Raw genomic sequence first — 20,684 nt, forward strand, 5'->3', positions numbered from 1 at the left:
GTGCGGGATGTGGACGAGATGCGTTGGAGAGCATTCACCACGTGGGAAGGGAAATTGCGGTCTCTCAAGGAAGAGGCCATCTGGTGTGTTCTGTGGTGGAACTGGTCCTCCTGGGAGCAGATACGGCGGAGTCGGAGGAATTGGGAATATGAGATGGCATTTTTGCAAGAGGTAGGGTGGGAAGAGGTGTAATCCAGGTAGCTGTGGGAGTTGGTGGGTTTATAAAAAATGTCAGTGTCAAGTAGGTCGTCATTAATGGAGAAGGAGAGGTCCAGGAAGGGGAGGGAGGTGGTGTCTTATCCCCCCTAGTCCAGGAACTCCCCACATACATTCAAGACACCATCCACGCCCTCCACCTTCTCCAAGACATCCGTTTCCCCGGCCCCCAACACCTCATCTTCACCATGGATGTCCAATCCCTCTACACCTCCATCCGCCATGATCAGGGTCTCCAAGCACTCAGGTTTTTTTCCCTCTCCAAACTGCCCAACAGTAGCCTTCCACGGACACTCTCATTCATTTGGCCGAACTGGTCCTCACCCTTAATTTCTCCTTCGAATTCTCCCCCTACCTCCAGACCAAAGGGCACATGTATGGGCCCCAGCTATGCCTGTCTCTTTATTGGCTACGTAGAACAGTCCATTTTCCGTAATTACACCGGCACCACTCCCCATCTCTTCCTCCGCTACATTGATGACTGCATTGGCGCCACCCCATGCTCCCGCGAGGAGGTTGAGCAATTCATCAACTTCACCAACACGTTCCACCCTGACCTTAAATTTACCTGGACCATCTCTGACACCTTCCTCCCCTTCCTGGACCTCTCCATCTCCATTAATGACGACCGACTTGACACTGACATTTTTTTACAAACCCACCGACTCCCACAGCTACCTGGATTACACCTCTTCCCACCCACCTCTTGCAAAAATGCCATCCCGTATTCCCAATTCCTCCGCCTCCACCATATCTGCTCCCAGGAGGACCAGTTCCACCACAGAACACACCAGATGGCCTCTTCCTTGAGAGACCACAATTTCCCTTCCCATGTGGTTAAAGATGCCCTCGAACGCATCTCGTCCACATCCCGCACCTCCGCCCTCAGACACCACCCCTCCAACCGTAACAAGGACAGAATGCCCCTCGTGCTCACCTTCCACCCTACCAACCTTCACATAAACCAAATCATTCGCCGACATTTCTGCCACTTCCAAAAAGACCTAACCATCAGGGATATATTTCCCTCCCCACCCCTTTCCGCCTTCCGCAAAGACCGTTCCCTCCGTGACTACCTGGTCAGGTCCACGCCCCCCTACAACTCACCCTCCCATCCTGGCACGTTCCCCTGCCACCACAGGAACTGCAAAACCTGCGCCCACACCTCCTCCCTCACCTCTATCCAAGGCCCTAAAGGAGCCTTCCACATCCATCAAAGTTTTACCTGCACATTCACTAATATCATTTATTGTATCCGTTGCTCCCGATGCGGTCTCCTCTACATTGGGGAGACTGGGCACCTCCTAGCAGAGTGCTTTAGAGAACATCTCCGGACACCCGCACCAATTAACCACACTGCCCCGTGGCCCAACATTTCAACTCCCCCTCCCCCTCTGCCGAGGACATGGAGGTCCTGGGCCTCCTTCACCGCCGCTCCCTTACCAACAGACGCCTGGTGGAAGAACGCCTCATCTTCCGCCTCGGAACACTTCAACCCCAGGGCATCAATGTGGACTTCACCAGTTTCCTCATTTCCCCTTCCCCCACCTCACCCTAGTTCCAAAATTCCAGCTCAGCACTGTCCCCATGACTTGTCCGGACTTGTCCTACCTGCCTGTCTCCTTTTCCATCTATCTACTCCACCCTCTCCTCCCTGACCTATCACCTTCATCCCCCCCCCTCGACTCACCTACTGTATTCTATGCTACTTTCTCTCCACCCCCACCCTCCTCTAGCTTATCTCTCCACGCTTCAGGCTCTCTGCCTTTATTCCTGATAAAGGGCTTTTGCCCGAAACGTTGATTTCGCTGCACTTTGGATACTGCCTGAACTGCTGTGCTCTTCCAGCACCACTAATCCAGAATACGAATCTGAAGCCCATCGCACCTACACTGTTCCGTGTACGGCCATTTGCCTGTCCAATGACAACTTAAATGCACTTAAACTTGGCAAACCTACTACTGATGCAGGCAAAGCATTCCATACCCTTACAACTCTGAGTAAAGAAACTACCTCTGACATCTGTCTTATACCTATCTCCCCTCACTTTAAAGTTGTGTCCCCTCGTGTTTGCTGTCCCCCATACTGCCTTCTCTGGATGGCAAAAGAAATGGACAATTCATAGAAAAATAGGGGTGTAGCACTAGTAACAAAAATAGAAAATGCTGAAAAACTCAGTAAGCCTGGCAGCATCTGGGGACAGAAAGCAGAGTTAACATTTCAAGTTCCGTGACTCCTCTTATTCTTCAAAAATGGTGGGGTGATACTGTCACTGGATCAGCAGTCCAGAGAATCAGAGTGGTACTGGAAACGCACAGCAAGTCAGGCAGCATCCAAGGAGCAGCAAAATTGACGTTTTGGGCAAAAGCCCTTTTCCTGCTCCTCAGATGCTACCTGACCTGCTGCGCTTTTCCAGCACCACGCTGATCTAAACCCTGGTTTCTAGCATCTGCAGTCCTCACTTTTGCCTAGTGCAGACAATCAGATTAGTGCTCGTAGGGCTCAAATCCCACCACAGAAGCTGGCAGAATTTTAAAATCAGTCAATAAATGGAATAGCGTCAGGCATAAATAGGGTAGCACGGTGGTTAGCACTGCTGCCTCACAGCATCAGGGTCCCAGGTTCGATTCCAGCCTCAGGCGACTGTATGGAGTTTGCACATTCTCCCTATGTCTGCGTGGGTTTCCTCCGGGTGCTCCGGTTTCCTCCCACAGACACAAAGATGTGCAAGGTCAGGTGAATTGACCATGCTAAATTGCCCATAGGTTAGGACGTTAGTCAGGGGGAAATGGGTCTGGCTGGGTTACTCTTCGGAGGGTCGGTGTGGACTTGTTGGACCAAAGGGCCTGTTTCTACACTGTAGGGAATCGAATCTAATCTAATCTAAAACTCTGATTGCCCTAAGTACCCATCTTGTTCATTATTGTTCTTAAGGGAAGGAAACCTGCTATTCTTATCTGGGGTCTGGCTGACATGGGATTCCAGAACCATTGAAATGTTGCTGACTCTGACTAGGCCTCTAAAATAGCAAACAAATAGCATAATGATGATGCATAGGACACACATCTCCAGAACAAAAATTACCATGGAGTGATCATAATTAAGCCTAATCTGATATTTACTGGAATACAGTACATCAACAATTGGAGACATGGCACAAGCTAAGTGCTGTGTGGGCAAGAACTACCAATGAATTTGGGCTGCTTACAGATAGAAACAGAAGTTAAAGTAAGCCTTTCAGCCCATTAGCCTTCAACAGTCAAGATTGCGCCTGATCAACTACCTGAATATTTAGTCCTATATCCCTGGATGTTATTAATACAGAGAAATGGAGGAATTTGTCTTGAAATTACTCAAGAACTGAGTTTTAGAAATCTTCTGGGGTGTGAATTCCAAAAGTTCTCTGTGTGAAGACATTCCTCCTCGTTTCAGCGCTCAATGGTTGTCCCTGAGGGAGGGTCACTGGACCCAAAACGTTAACTGATCTTTCTTCATAGATGCTGCCAGAGCTGCTGAGCTTTTCCAGCAACTTCTGTTTTTGTTTCTGATTTACAACATCTGCAGTTCTTTTGGCTGCCAAGAATTAGTCTGGCAAGCTTGGGAGCACTTGCTCTATAGAAAATATATTCCCACTTAGGTAAGGAGCCCATGGCTGCACACAATACTCAAAGTGCAGTCTCACTAAGGTTCTATATAACTGAAGCAAGTATTCGTGACTCGTATCCTCTTGTGATAAAAGCTAACACACCATTCATCATCTTAATTGCATGTTAGCTTTCACAAACTTATAAACAATGTTATGGAGTAGGTCAGATCCCCTCAAAAACATTTCAAGAAGGTAGCCTAGACCCTAACTTTGCTGGTTGTTTTAAGCAGGTGTAAGGTGGATCCTCCAGGAGTGATGCAGCTGGTCAAACCACTTAGTTTGAAACAAAACAGAATTTACTTACAGACTACCGAAGGAAACACAAGCAAAAGAAAACAGAATTTAAAATAACCCCGATTTGAAAGCCCGACCAGCACGATATCCCCAACTTAAAGAACTACTTGGATTTCCTGCAACATCCCATACACACACACCTTGGCAAAAAGGTCAGTTCAAGCACAGGTTCTTACAGGGGAGAGAGAGATGGCAGAGAGGATCAGCAAAAGATCATTGGCAGAATCATGGAACCTTTTTTCCAGCAGCTTCTCAGAGTCCCCAGCTAAAACTAAATCTGCTGTACCAGCATTGTACAACTGCTTTTAAAAACATCTAAAAGCCCTTTTATCTCATTGTTGCCCTTGGCAGTATCTGTTAGTCATTATAAAGTGGCCTAAACCCAGACAAATCAGAACCTCTGCCTTTTACAACCCGTTTTGAAATAAACCAAGGACAACCATCACCTTGTTAAGGGAGCAGCACTGTCACAATGAGAACACCCATGCCCCTTTGAACTTTCCAACCTTTCACTACTCAAGTACTCTGCCCTCTGTTCTTCCTGCAATGTGGATATACACATGATACTCCGTCTGCAATGTCCTTGCCCACTCATTTGAAGCTTCTGCATTCAACACACATCCCTATCAATTTTATGTCAACCACAAACTTGGAAATTCTTTTAAAAATTCATTCTTGGGATGAGGGCTTTGCTGGCTGGCCCAGCATTTATTGCCTGTCCCTAGGTGCCCTTGAGAAGGTGGAGGAGAGCTGCCTTCCTGAACCTGAACCGCTGCTTTCCATGTGCTGTAGCCTAACCCACAATGCTGTTAGGGAGGAAATTCCAGGATTTTGACCCAGTGACAGTGAAGGTACAGCAATATATTTCCAAGTCAAGACGGCGCGTGGCTTGGAAGATGATCTGCTGCCCTCGTCCTTCGATATGGAAGTGGTCATGGGTTTGGAAGGTACTGTTCAAGGATCTCTAATGAATTTCTGCAGTGCATCTTGTAGATAGTACACACTGCTGCAGCTGAGGGGCAGTAGTGGAAAGAGTGAATGTTTGCAGATGTGGTGCCAAAGGGGCTGCTTTATCCTGACTGGTGCCAATCCTCTCGAGTGTTATTGGAGCTGTACCCATACAGGGAAATGGGGAGTATTCCATCACACTTCTGCTTACTAAATATTAAGTTCCCAATATCTAAATCAGTGATTAAGACAATGAGCAGTTGAAGGCTTTCTGATACCCCACTAGACAGAGCCAGTCAACCTGAGAATGACCAATTTATTCTGACAGTTTTCTTTCCATTAACCAATCCTCAATCCATGCTAGTATATTACCCAGCAGCCCACATGCTTTGTTTACCAATTTCCTGTTTGGGACTACACTGAAGCCTTCTGAAAATCCAAAAGCACCACATTCGTAGGTTCATCATTATTTAATCTGCTAGCAACCTCCACAAAACATCTATTGTGTCAAAAAATGATTTCCCATTCATAAATCCATGTTTACTCTGCTCTATCAGATCATCATTTTTCAAGTGTCCAGTTATATTATCCTTTTAACAGATTCAAGTATTTGCCCTATTATCGAGGTCAGGTTACCAACCCAATGGGCTCTCATTCCTTTCTTAAATAGTGGATTACATTTGCAACTATCTAATCCATTGGCCCCATTCCAAAATATTTCAAGAATAATTCTGGAAGATTATTAATGCATTCACTCTTCCTATAGTCACTTTTCTTTTAAGAATCTTCCAGGAATCTGATAAACTCCCGGAGACTTGAGAACTGCCATTGTAACACCGTTATTGGAAAAGGGAAGGAGGCGATAAAACAGGCCAGATAACATTTGCAATTGTGGAAAATGTTAAAGGATGTAAACGAGGGCATTTCAAAATACATAATTGGATCAAACAGAATCAGCAAGGCTTCACAAAGGGAAATCATGCCTTGCAAATTTATTGGAATTCTTTGAGGAGAAAGGGGGAGCAGTCACTGTAACATATTTGAATTTTCAGAAGGCACTTGATAAGGTACCACACGTTAGGCTATTTGAGAAGGGAACAGCCCAGGTGTTGGAGGCAGTATGGATAGAGAATTGACTAACCAATAATAGAGAGTTGGGATAAGGGCATTTTCAGGAAGGCAATCTTAAACTAGTCAAAGGAATCAGTGCTGTGTCCTAACTGTTTACAATATACATTAATGACTTGGGTTAAGAGAGTGAATGGACTGTAGCCAAGTTTCCAGGTGACACAAATTTAGTTTGGAAGGTATGTGGCAAGAATGATACCAACCGCAGAGGGATATAGACGAAGCAAAAGGGCAAAAACCTCACAGATGGAATATAATGTGGGGGAAAAAATGTGAGGTTATATGCACCTTGGAGGAAAGAGCACAGTAGCTGAATATTATTTCAATGGAGCAAGACTGCAGAAATCTACAGAACAATGGAATCTGGAAGTCCTGGTGCATGATTCATAAAAAGCTAGCAGCCAAATTCAACAGATAAGGGAAGGCAAACATCCTTTATTCCAAAGGCAATGATGTATGAAAGCAGGGAGGTTTTACTAAAAAAACTATACAGGGTATTTATCAGCTCACAACTGGAATACTATGAATACTGAAACACAGTTTTAGGCCCCTTATCTAAAGGAAATGGAAGGAAAGCTAAATAATGATTTTGTGACTGTCTTCACTGTCCCTTCGGCCCAACAAATCCACACCAACCTTCCGAAGAGTAACCCATCCAGACCCATTTCCCTCTAACTAATGCAGATCACACTACGGGCAATTTAGCATGGCTAATCCACCTAACCTGCACATCTTTTGGATTGTGGGAGGAAACCCGAGCACCTGGAGAAAACTCACAGAGACAGACGGAGGGAGAATGTGCAAACTCTACCAAAGACAGTCGTCAGAGGCTAGAATCAAACCTGGGATCCTGGCGCTGTGAGGCTAACCACTGAAAGATGCCCCAGAAAGATGTATTAGCACTGGAGGCAATTCAGAAAAGGTTCACAGAGGTGATACTGGGATGGAGGGGCTGTCTATTGGGGGAGGCTGAGCAAGTTGGGCCAGAACTCAAAAATTTAGAACATTAAAGGTGATCTTATTGAGACCAACAAGATTCTTAAGGGGCTTGATAGGTTAGATGCTGAAAGATGTTTTCCCTTGTGGAAGAGTGTCGGACCAGACAACATAATCTCAGAATTAGGGGCTGTCTGTTTAATACAGAGAAGAAGAGAAATTTCTTCTCCCAGAAGGCAGTGAATCTGTGGGGATTGTCCACCAGACGGCTCTCATAGGGGATGGCTCATTAAACATATTCAAGGTTGAGATAGTTTTTCAAATCAGTAAGGGAATCAACGGTTATGAAGACAGGCAGGAAAGTGGAGTTGAGGATTATCAGATCAGCCACCATGTTATTAAATGGCAGAGCATATTCAATGGACCAAATGGCTACCGTGTCTTATGGTCAATACTCTCGGATGTAGAACATTAGGTACGGTCAGTCTTCATTCATTTATCCAGTACATTTTTCTTATCAATTTATTTCAGTTTCTTGTTCTCACTAGTTCATTGGATTGCTATTATTCTGGGGATATTTCTTAAATCTTCCTCAGTGAAGACAGTCACAAAATCATTATTTAGCTTTCCTTCCATTTCTTATTATAAGTCTCTTTCTCTGGCTATAATGGATCCACATTTGCTTTTGCACCAATATTTTCCTTTTCACATTTCAATAGTTACTTTTACAGTCTTTTTTTGGTCTCTTCCTAGGTTAGTCATATCTTATTCTCCTATTATCATTTTCACGAGACTCCTTTGCTGAATTCTACAATGTTCCAGTGTGCTACGTTTTTGGCAACTTTATGAATCTCTTCCTTTGATGTTATACAATCTTTAACTTCCTGCTTGACTCACTTTCCTCTGGATTTTTGATTCTTAAAGAAATGTGTGTTTGTGGTAAGCCATGTATTAATCTGCTACATACTTCTCTACATCCTTGAACGTATTTTCTCAATTTGCCGGACTGAACTTTTCCATCAGACCTTGATTGTTCCCTCGGTTACATTGTAAACACGAGTTGAACTACACAGTTTACAAACTTAATGGAAAATCCTACCACATTATGGTCGCTCCTCTCTAAAGGTTGTTTTATAGCACGGTTATTAATTGGCCTTTTCTCATTGCAGAATACTTGATGCAAAATGGTCTGTTCCCTACTTGGCTCCTCACCACAACTCTAGAAACCCACAGTACCGAGGTACTCTTTACACATAATCAGTCTACATGACTACTGCACTACCCTTGTTACATACATCTTGAATTTCCTGATTTATATCTGGCCTTATATTAGAGTCATAGAGTCACAGATGTACAGCACGGGACAGAGTGTTCGGTCCAACTAGTCCATGCCGACCAGATATTCTAAGTTAACCTAATCCCACTTGTCAGCACTTGGTCCACATCCCTCCAAATCTTTCTTATTCAAGTACCCATTCAGATGTCTTTTACATCTTGTAATTGTACCGGCCTTGACCATCCCCTCTGGCAGCACAACACACACACACACAAACACACACACAGCGTTCTTCCTAACCAAGATCATGTCTCATGAATATATTGATCCCATCCCTCATCAGTGCTACCTGACATCCTTTTGCTGTTTACCTGTCCTTCCCAAATAATGATACGCTAGAAGTTTCTAGCCTTGGTTTCTAAAATTAGATCATACCCATTTACTTTCATCTTTTCCGTCAACTATCCTGTTACCAATGCTGCATGCATTCTGATAGCGCCTTTAATTCTGCGCTCTGAGCATTATGTTATATTTTGACTTGATTTGATATTAGCATTTGTTTCTGCTGAGTTCCACTTTCTTTTTGAACAACTTTCCTGCCAAAGCTCTCCATTACTGGGGAGTTACTTTGCATCACATCTGAATCTAGGCAAAAGTGAGGACTGCAGATGCTGGAGTCAAGAGTGTAGTGCTGGAACAGCACAGCAGGTCATGCAGCATCCGAGAAGCAGGAAAATCTGAAGGGTTTTTGCCCGGAACGTCAATTTTCCTGCTCCTCAGATGCTGCCTGGCCTGTTGTGCTTTTCCAGCACTACAATCTTGACTCATACCTAGATCTGTAGACTGATAGTCAATGGTTACCCTGATTACAGGTTTGGATTAGATTAGATTCCCTACAGTGTGGAAACAGGCCCTTTGGCCCAACAAGTCCACATTGACCCTTCAAAGAGTAACCCACCTCTCCTCTGACTAATGCACCTAACACTATGGACAATTTAACATGGCCAATTCACCCGGCCTGCATATCTTTGGAACGTGGGAGGAAACCAGAGGAAACCCAAGCAGACATTGGGAGCATGTGCAAACTCCACACAGACAGCTGCCCGAGACTGGAATCGAACCCGGATTCGAGGTGATGTGAGGCAACCGTGCTAACCACTGAGCCACCATGCTGCCCTCAGGTGGTTCTGCTATAGCGCACGTTTCGTTCATGCAAATTGACGAATCGGGGACACTGTTTCTAAAGCGCAAACTTTTAAAGAGTCTTTTGGCTGGAACATGATTTAAGCACTGCTTCCAAAACATGGTTTTTCTATAATGTCGAGTTGCACAAGATCGCAATCAGCGCATTATAGAAGAACTACTTGTATTTATATTTACTCAACAACTCTCTATTATATCACAGGACCACGTCCAGGTAGACAGGCCAGTTGTCCTTTCTCATGTAGCAATGCTTGTGTACACAATGCATGTATACATACACACACACACACACGCACACACACACATTTGCAGGGCAGCAATCAGATTTACCTCCCCCAGGCCTCCAACATCCAATTACTCAGTTGAAAGTCCCAAGGACAAAACTATGCAATAATCTGCTAATTAAGTACAGCTAATTGAACTAAAGAACTACCCGCATATGGATGGATCAGCTGCTCACCGAACAATCAATAAAGCTTGTGTGGGGAAAATTGGGCAAGGAGGAAACTTGGAAGCAAATTAATGATTTTCAGAGATATCTACATCAAATACAAATTACAATAATGGGTACTTCCTAGGTCTGCACTTTAGTGAGTGGTTTCTTTCACAGCCAATCTATGAATCAATGCCAAAATGCACCATTCTGATATCGAGTTTGTGATATACTGCGAACATAAGTTTGCCAAATCAAGCGTGTTTAACATTATAAACCTGTTTGAAAAACCAAATTTTGAAGTAATGAATGAATTCCAAGTTGGCCAAGGGGCTGAGACCCAAACAGACTGGAGGTCTGCTAGGCTCTAGTGCAGTACCCAATTACACAGGTTCCATTTCTGAATCACACATACGAAGAGGAAGTGTGTTAGCACTTCTTCAATCATTCGAGCATTGCACAGACAGCTGTGGAAGCTATCCTGCAATTTCACCTTCCCCCACACCCCCTAAACAGTTTCACTCATTAAAAAAGATGAACTGTGGAGGCACTCAGCCTCTGCTAGAGGGATAGAAAGAGTTGATAGAGAGAGAGAGCACGATACGTTAAGTAGGTGGGCAAAAACTTAGCAAATGGAGCATAATGTGACAAAATGTGAAGTTGTTCATTTTGGAAGAGAGAACAAAATAACAGAGTATTTAAATGGAGAGAAACTGCAGAAAGATGCAACACAGAGCCACTTGAGGGTACTTATGAACAGAAAGACAAAGCTAGCACACAGGCAATCAGGGGGGTTAATGGATTGATGGGCCTTATTTCAAGGGGGTTGGAGTATGAGAGTAGGGAAGTCTTACTGCAACTGTACAAGGTGCTGGTGAGACCATTGTCGAAAATGTGTTGCTGGTTAAAGCACAGCAGGCCAGGCAGCATCCAAAGAACAGGAAATTCGACGTTTCGGGCATAAGCCCTTCATCGGGTATGAAGGGCTTATGCCTGAAACGTCGAATTTCCTGTTCCTTGGATGCTGCCTGGCCTGCTGTGCTTTAACCAGCAACACATTTTCGACTGTGATCTCCAGCATCTGCAGACCTCATTTTTTACCCCCAGCTGGTGAGACCATTCTTGACTACTTTGGGCAGTTTTGGTTCCCTTATTTAAGGAAAGATGTTATTTCATTCCAGATATCTCAAGAAGGTTGGAATATAAAAGCACTGTTGTGCTACTGAGACTTTATAAAGCTCTGGTTAGGCCCTATTTGGAGTACTGTGTCCAGTTTTGGTCCCCACACCTCAGGAAGGACATACTGGCACTAGAACGTGTCCAGCGGAGATTCACACGGATGATCCCTGGAATGGTTGGTCTAACATATGAGGAACGGCTGAGGATCCTGGGATTGTATTCATTGGAGTTTAGAAGATTAAGGGGAGACTTAATAGAAACTTACAAGATAATACATGGCTTGGAAAGGGTAGATGCTAGGAAATTGTTTCCGTTAGGCGAGGAGACTAGGACCTGTGGACACAGCCTTAGAATTAGAGGGAGTCAATTCAGAACAGAAATGTGGAGACATTTCTTCAGCCAGAGAGTGGTGGGCCTGTGGAATTCATTGCTGCAGAGTGCAGTGGAGGCTGGGACGCTAAATGTCTTTAAGGCAGAGACTGATAGATTCTTGATGTCACGAGAATTAAGGGCTACGGGGAGAATGCTGGTAAGTGGAGTTGAAATGCCCATCAGCCATGATTGAATGGCGGAGTGGACTCCATGGGCCAAATGGCCTTACTACCACTCCTATGTCTTATGGCTGTTCAGAGAAGGTCCACGAGGATGATCCCTGGGATGGAGCGATTATCTCATGAGCAAAGGTTGAACAGGTTCGGACTCTACCCACTGGATTTGAGAAGACCAAGTGGTCTCATTGAGACATACAGGATTTTCAGGGGCTTGACAGAGTAAATGCTGAGAGGGTGGTGAAGCAGGTGCAAGGGACTGAAAGGCCAACTCCTCTTCTTGTTTCTTATAGTCTTAATAAGTGCTCAACTGGTTGTTCAAGATCTTTGAATCCATTGTGAAGGATCAGGTTTCTGAATACTTTCAAGGGCATGCTAAAAATAGGGCAAAGTCAGCATGACCTCATCAAGGGGAGGTCATACCTGACAAAGCTGTGACAATTCTTTGAGGTGGTAACAAACAAGTTAGACCAAGGAGAGACAATGGATGTTATCTACCTAGACTTCAAGAAAGCCTTTGACATAATGCCGCAGAGGAGGCTACAGTAAGGTAACGACCCATGGTCTGAGAGACAAGGTGCTAGCATGAATAGAAGCTTGGATGCCTGGCAGGAAGCAGAGAGTGGGGATAAAAGGGTCTTTCGGAGGATGGTAGCCAGTGACAAGTGATGTTTTGCAAATCTCAGTGTTAGGACCATAACTTTTCACTTTTGTGATGCTGCTGCTCCTTTAACGAGGTTCTGTTCTCCTTGCTTTTTTCCCCCCAGAAGGGTCGTAAACGCAGAGTCTGGGAGGTCCAGGTTTGAAGGATTTGAATGGCACCATTAAATCGGGATAATCTGGTAGGTTTTCAAATAGGTTAAGTTATTCTACATTCTGTTCTCTTTGTTTGGTAATCATTCAGTAATCTTGCAAATAAATTCTGTTTTGTTTAAGTTCAAGTTGTGACAGCTGTATCACTTCTGGAATATCCACTTTACACCTGCCTAAAATAACTTGCAAGTTAAGGTCCAAGCTACTTTCTTGAAATGTCTTGAGGAGTTTTGGTCCATTATACTTTATACATTAATGATCTAGATAAAGGAACAGAGGGCATTCTGAGTAAGTTTGCAGACAATACAAAGATACATAGAAGAACAAGTAGCATTGAGGAGGCGGGAGGCTGCAGAAGGATTTGGACAGGTTAGAGAGTGGGCAAGGAAGTGGCAGATAGAATATAACATGGGAAAGTGTGAGGTCATGCACTTTGGTAGGAAGAAGAGGGGCATGGAATATTTCCTAAATTGGGAGAAAAATTCAGAAGTTTGAAGTGCAAAGAGACTTGGGAATTCTAGCCCAGGATTCTCTCAAGGTAAACTTGCAGGATCAGTCAGTAGTTAGGAAGGGAAATGCAACAATGGCATTTATTTTGAGAGGACTTGAATATAAAAGCAGGGGTGTACTTCTGAGGCTCAATAAGGCTCTGATTAGACCACACACGGAATAGTGCGCACAGTTTTGGGCCCCATAACTCAGGAACGATGTACTAGCCTTGAAGCGGTGTTCAAAGGTGGTTCATGAAAATGGTCCTGGGAATGAAAAGCTTAATAGTTGAGGAACTTTTGAGGACTCTGCGTCTATATCCAATGGAGTTTTGAAGGATATGGGGGGTGGGGGGGAATACATACAGAGTACTGAATAGCCTGGACAGAATTGATCTTTCCTTTGGTAGGAAAGACTTGGACCTGAGAGCACAGCCATAGAGATAAGGAGAAACTTCTTCAGCCAGAGAGTGGTGAATCTATGGAACTCATTGCCACAGAAGGCTGGGGAGGCGAAGTCACTGAGGTATATTTAAAATGGGTTTTTGAGTGTCAAGTATATCAGTGTTGCAGGGAGAGAGGGATCGAGAAACCTATCAGCCATGTTTGAATGCTGGAATTAGAATAGTGAGATCTTGATGACACAATGGACCCAATATGCTTTCTGTGCTGTGAAACTCTATTACAGAGTTACTACTAAGTCTGTATCCACCAGCTTTTCAGGCAACGAACTGCAAATCATTTCAACAGATCAACATGTAAACAAATATTCTCATCTGCACCCCAGTGTATCAGCCACAAACTTGTCCCCAAACCAAGTCTATGTTGTTTAAGAAAATTTGTAAAACCCGAAGTAATGACCCTTGGGAACACCTTGCAAACCACCTCCCAGTTAGAAGACCATCCGTTCACTTCTTGTTACTAATTTAATTCCATTGCCCTCCAGCCACGTTCTCCTTAACCTCATGATCTTCCCTTCTTTATGGTCTCCTGTGTTAACTTCCAGAGTTTGAATTTAATAAATCCATGCCGGCTCTCCTTTATTATCCCGTACCTTTCCAAAAAAAAAATTAATTTTACACTTGATAAAGTTCTCCAAACATTCCCAACGCAGGCTGAGTGGATATATCCTATGAGAATTTCATACTCCTTTACGATGTTTTATCAAAAATGCCAGTGACAGTGCTGCACTGTCCAGCCAAACTTCAGTGTCTAAGCTTGGAAATATTTGCAGCCAACCCGAGGTGCGTGCCAAATACTGCAGCCAATTCGCGTGCTTTTGCTAACATTTGGGGCTGTTCCTCTAGCAGTGAACTAATATCTGCAACCATTTGCATATTCTTATGTTTGGCACACACTGTATCCGGGGAAGTCATTGCAGTTACATGACCAACACGGTAGAGTAATTTATTAAGAATTAGCATAAGAGGCAAGCCTTGGTGCAATGACATTCATGACATAATGTTAAAGAACATTGACTTAAATGAAATGCTTTTTTCTTTAGTGCGTACACAGTCCAAGCAAGTAAACAGAGTCAGAGTTTTACAACCAACACCTTAGGGAGATTACTTGGTCACTTACTCCATCTGTTGGAGTTTGCCAGTGTACAGGTTGATTGCCATGTTTCTTACAACAATGGTAACAACAGGTACAGCTTCAAAATTACTTCAAAGCACCAAGCATTTTGTGATTTCCCCAAGGTACAAAAGGCACCATACAAATTTCTCATTTCAAATAACATTAATTTTCAACAACTTTCTGGCAGCCCTTCTCACGTCTCCTTGTCGAACTTGTAAAGCCACTTTCTTATCTCACTTTTAGTTTCATACCAACTAATTTGGTGACATATGTTTAGTCTACACTCATCGGACTTGATAAATGCACTTACCCTGCATGCTCAGTATTTTACTTTAAAGCCTTCTAAGCAATCACCCTTTAAGTGTCAAGCAGAAAAACATTTTCTTTTGACCTGGAGTCAATTTCTTTTACAAGAATCTAGTGATATATGTGCATTTCTGCTAGCAAATGGCAGGCGTACTCAAAGTGGCCTCAGAATGTACGAGGGGCACTTTAACTGAGGTTTAGGTAAATTTCACAGCTAGATATCAGAACCATGCGCTTCAGATTTTCTGAAATAAATGCTGTGTGGGAACCAACAGTGCTAGAGTTTGTAGTGCTACAGCACTCTCTATTGGTGCCAATAAAGCTTATAGTGAAAAGAACAGACCAAAACAATTTCAGTTAATACTTGTATTGGAATTTCAAAGCTTTTTTTAAACTGAAACAGTAGCACCCCACTTATATAAAAATGCAGCAGCAATAGGGAAGAGAATGGCAGTGCACTGCCAGCGGTGCTGAGTTCATACAAAATGTCTGTAATATATTTGTAATGTCAACTTTCAAAACTCGACATCTTACTGGGAATAAACCATCCTTTTGATTGCGTTCTCGGGTGCAATTTCACCAGTACCTGGACATTCATATCAAAATCACAAATGTGTAAACCTCAAAGCCATAGATTCATTGCAGAATAGCAGGTGGTCCTCTGACACTCTGCAGCGCAATACAATTATCTGATTCTCCTATTTTTTTACCTGTAATCCTGCAAGTTTAGGCTCCCTGAAGTATCAATCCAATTTATTTTGAAATCATTTGTCATCTCTGTTCCAAATGCATTCAATTCCATCTCTTTATCTGCCCCTTTTGTTAACCCATATCCTGTTACAACCAACTAATATCATCCACACTGTATGCCACATCTCCAAGTTCCACAAAGGAAAATTTTCAGATTTTATACTGTATTCCAAAAAGCAATAATCCTAGCTGAACCTCGAGTGAACACCACTGACCATTCTCCTCCAGTCTGAAACATACAATTGCCATGACTCTCTATTTTCTGACCTTAAGCAATATTTTATCATAACTGACAGACCGTCTGTGCTATCAGCCTGTATTTTGTTAACAGGCCTTTAATATAGTACTTTGACAAATGCTTTTTTAACATCTGTACAGACAGCATCCTCCGCATTCCCCTCAATATTCCTGATGTCAGGGGTTAAGATTAGATTAGATTCCCTACAGATTCCATAAAGTTTGGGAACAGGCCCTTCGGCCCAACAGGTCCTCCAAAGAGTAACCCACCCAGACTCTTGTTAATGCACTTAACACTATGGGCAATTTAGCATGGCCAATTCACCTGACCCGCACATCTTTGGACTGTGGGAGGAAACAGAAGCACCCGGAGGAAACCCATGCAGACACGGGGAGAATGTGCAAACTCCACACAGACAGTCACATGAGGCTGGAATCGAACCCGGGTCCCTGGTTCTGTGAGGCAGCAATGTTAACCACTGAGCCACCACGCTGCCCGTAACCTTATACTTAACCCTTAACTAACATCACTGATAGAGATGATCTAATCATTATCTCATTGTTGCTCATGGGAGCACAAATTAACCTCCATAACTGCTACACAACAATACTGACAATACTTCCAAAAGCCCTTTATAACTTGCACAATGTTTCGGGATATGATTGGGATTATAAACATTCAAGCCCTTCTGTTCTGAACAGTATCTATGTTACCATGGGTAGACCATAAGATATAGGAGCAGAAGGGGGCCAATTAATCCATTGAGGCTGCACTGCCATTCGATGAGATCATGGTTGATCTGATAAATCCTCAAGCCCAATTTCCTGCCTTTACCCATGAACCTCGATTCTCTTCCCAATTAAAAATTTGTCTCTCTCAGCTTGGAACACACTTAATGACCCAGCCTCTGTGATAAAGAATTCCATAGATTCATTACCCTCAGAAAAAAATTCTTCCTCAACTCTGCCTTCAACTGGTAACCCCTTATTCTGAGATGATGCCCTCTGGCCCTAGACTCTCCCACGAGAGGAAACAAAATTTCCGCATCTATGAGGCACTATGTGCATTGCTGTCTCATTCCAAAAAAGTGAAAACCTCTACCTAGGTCCATTGCCTATCAACTGGCTACCAAGGCAAGACCACTCAATATAAGAAAAACTCACTTCAAGTTACATACCACTGAAGTGTTGGATTTTGTTTTAAAATAGGATCAAAAATGCATTTTTCATTATATTTACTCATTGCATCACTTTTCCACCAACAAACATACAAATCTTGTAAACGAATTCCTTATTATGTAGCAGAACTTGGAGAACATAACTTGCCTCAAATATAAATAAAAGGAATAATTCTGGAACACCACTATGCACTTTGATTTCATAGTAATTAGTTTGGGGTCTTCATTATTCCAGCCAAGAATGCACTGGTATAAAACAGTATTTGTCACATTAAAACAAAGAAAAACAGAGCTCACATTGTCTTTCAGTAATCTTCACATCCATAAACATATCCTGATCTTTTCAATAATAACCAATACAATCTCTCCTTTTAGCCACATTCCACAAGATGGACTCAGGGACAAGATACTTGCAGTAAATCATTATCAAAGCACATTCATTGCTTTTCAATGGTTCTGCAGCTTTTGGATTAATACGATGTTGCACTTTATTCTGCTGTCAACAGAGCAATTGCATGCCCCGCTATCCCTAGGAACTCAGCCTGCAGGTTATCCTGCATGCAGTGAGCAAATTGCTTTGGCACTGATATCCCGCCTGCAAACAGTAAGAACAATAAAATCTGTGACAAATGATTGCTAACACTTGTCAAGAATGCTTCAACCAAATTCTGTTCCTCCAAAACTTATTTGGAACCAGCACGGTTTAGAGGGACTGCGAAATGACAGGGAGAGGAGGCATGCATTGAGAGAACAGATAAAATGTGACATTTCTTTTTGTTCCTTTTGTGAAACAAACAGATGTTACGGTTACCATGGTTACACATACTCTTTGTTGTGTTTCAGTGCCACATGATCCGATTCAAAGTAGTACACATCAGGCTCTTCCTCCTCCTCCTCTCGAGATTGCTGGCTGCTGCTCTCCCTGCTCACGGACAAGCGGCCTCTGTCTGAGCCACGCTCTTGAGAAGGTGAGTCTGGCACACTGCCACTGAAACCTTCTCCAGGCCCGTCCTGGGGCAGCTCTCCTTTAGCCTGAGAGTTGCCCTCTTCCAATTTCACACAGTGCTCAATGTCTGCAGCCACTCCTGCCCCTCCAGTCTTTTCACATTCATGAAGACTGAGAGATTTGTCTTCTACCTGCCCACTGTCCCTGGGGGGTGAACTTGTCTTTTGAGAGCTGCACTTGTTACCTGCAGCCCTTCTGGGTGAAGTTCTCAGTGCATATCTGTGTTCTTGAGGTTCAAGCAAGGGACCAGGTCCGGAGTCCAGCACTGCAGAAGGGTCAGGCACCCCTGAGATCTGTTCAACGTCCTGAGCAGCATCAATACTGCAACTGGCATTTTCAAAACACTGTTCCTTTGACTGGAACAAACTATATCCCACAACGTCAACCTCTTCCTCAGATTCCCTGATTTGCAATGGGTTTTCAGTTGCTAGGATTGTGGTAGATTGTTGCGACACAGAGTGGCAGTCACTTATCGTCCTGTCGTCTTCCCACTCCGAATCTGTAGAAGGCACATCAGGCTCTGAGCAGGTGGCCGCCTTACTGCCATTAAGCAGCAGTGAGTGGCCACCCAAATTGCGGTTTTCAGTTTCTGTTGGTAAAATTGACGCACACGTATCAACAACATCAACACATTTTGGTTTACTGTTCAAATCATGAGGTTCACACTCATTGCACTCCACAGCAACAGCAGCATCTCTCTCACTGATCCCATTGGCAGCCTGGTGAGCCGACACCTCCTTCAGCAGCGATGGGTCGTCACATCCGTCATCCAACTCATTCACCTTTTTGATCTCCCTTTTGTCACAATCATCCAGTAAAAGAAAGCGTCGAGCTCGTTTGAGCTGTGACAAGTCCCCGTCATTGTTTGCAGCGGAGCCTTTTCGCTCAACTGAAGCCTTTTCATTTTTAACAAACGATGACGTATCGTCCAGCCCATCCGCGGATTCTGAGCGGGAGCATCGTTTTACCCGCTTGTAGACAGGGAGTATTGGGTCACAAATGTCCAAAACTTTCTTCTCGTGGTTATCCTTCTCAGAGCACGACAGTCCCCTTTTTCTAGGGCTCACCCAGGACTCGCGAGAGTGGTGCTGTTTGCATTCAGTAACCTTACCACCATTTACACCCTTCTGTTGCGGTACAGCATCCTGCTTCTTTTTTGGAGATCGCGACCTCAACTGAGGGAAAGGGGAGGAGTCGTCAGGGTGAACTATACTCCGATTCCTCAAAGTTCGCCCGCAGAAATTTTCATCCAAGCCATTTGAACCAACAGACGATCTTGTAACACGCTGGGATCGAAAAGCAGCCATACTATGGCAGATCCCTACAATATCACCATCATGCTTCCCTCATGAGCATCAGTGAAGACAACCTTGAGAATACAAGAGAGAAAAAATTAGGCCAGGTACAAAAACAATCAAACAAATTAATTGCAAATACCATCCAACTGCAAAATCACTTTCATCAAATAAGGCATAGTTTAAACTGGAGTGTGGTGCTGGAAAAGCACAACAGGTCAGACAGCACCAGAGGAGAAGAATCGACGTTTCGGGCATAAGAATTCCTGATGATGGGCTTAAGCCTGAAACGTCAATTCTCCTGCTCCATGGATGCTGCCTGATTGGCTGTGCTTTTCCAGCACCACACTCTAGACTCTGATCTCCAGCATCTGCAGTCCTCACGCTCTCAGTTTAAACTGATTTTGGTTTCAGCTACTCATTATTTTCTCAGTTGAATCATAGCTATTGGGAAGGAGCTGTTGCTGCATAACCTGCTTTGTCTTCGTTACAGGAAGTAAGCGTGACAGTAACTATTAAATTTTTCGAAGAAAAGATAAACATTTAAAGCAGAGGAGGAGCACAAGGCACAGGCAGAGGAATACTGCACAGAAATGTCATCAGCGCTGGTGTGATCTGGAGAAGAGATGGCATAGTCACAACATGACACCTATGGTAAAAACCTATGGTACCGGCACAAAGTGATTTCTGAAAGGTCAAATCAAGTTACAGCCAAAAACAATAAATTTAAAGTCTGGTTGAAGATTTGTAGCTCGGGTGTCCGTTGTTGTGGTTCTGTTCGCCGAGCTGGAATTTTTTGCTGCAAACGTTTCGCAGCGCTTCACAGGAGGCTCCAATAGCACTGATGATGTTCCCTAGCCAGGGAACGAAACGTTTGCAGCAAAAACTTCCAGCTCGGCGAACAGAACCACAACAAAAAACAATAAATGATTTGGCATTATAAATGACCAATAGTACAGGTGGACAAATTGTTTAAATGTGAACAATGGGCCTTGAACAATGGTGAAAGAACAAGGAGCTCTAATTTTAGCAAGGCTTTCTTCCTGTCCAACTACCAGGTGCCTTTCAAATGGCACATATTGCAAAATAAAAAGACTACTTCTGATTCATGGATACATGATTGGGGCCATTATTTTGGCACAAGGAACACTTCTGAGATGGATACTGACAACAGAACAAAGAAGAAATAATTGGATGGTGGGGAATGACTGTTGACATTTGAAAGA

At 43.6% G+C, this 20,684-nt stretch overlaps 1 protein-coding gene across 2 annotated transcripts in view; it reads right to left on the reverse strand.

Annotated features, from left to right (window-relative positions):
- The window catches only part of zzz3 (zinc finger, ZZ-type containing 3), a 125,847-nt gene that overhangs the window by 70,671 nt on the left and 34,492 nt on the right, over positions 1–20,684 (reverse strand). For both annotated transcript variants that reach the window (XM_060830626.1, XM_060830625.1), the window contains exon 2: positions 17,984–19,532. In XM_060830626.1, the coding sequence (XP_060686609.1) occupies positions 17,984–19,470 (1,487 nt within the window). In that variant the 5' untranslated portion in view covers positions 19,471–19,532. The remainder of the gene's footprint in view (positions 1–17,983; positions 19,533–20,684) is intronic.

Source organism: Hemiscyllium ocellatum, chromosome 9 (assembly GCF_020745735.1).
Source record: "Hemiscyllium ocellatum isolate sHemOce1 chromosome 9, sHemOce1.pat.X.cur, whole genome shotgun sequence".
NCBI classification, from domain to species: Eukaryota; Metazoa; Chordata; class Chondrichthyes; order Orectolobiformes; family Hemiscylliidae; genus Hemiscyllium; species Hemiscyllium ocellatum.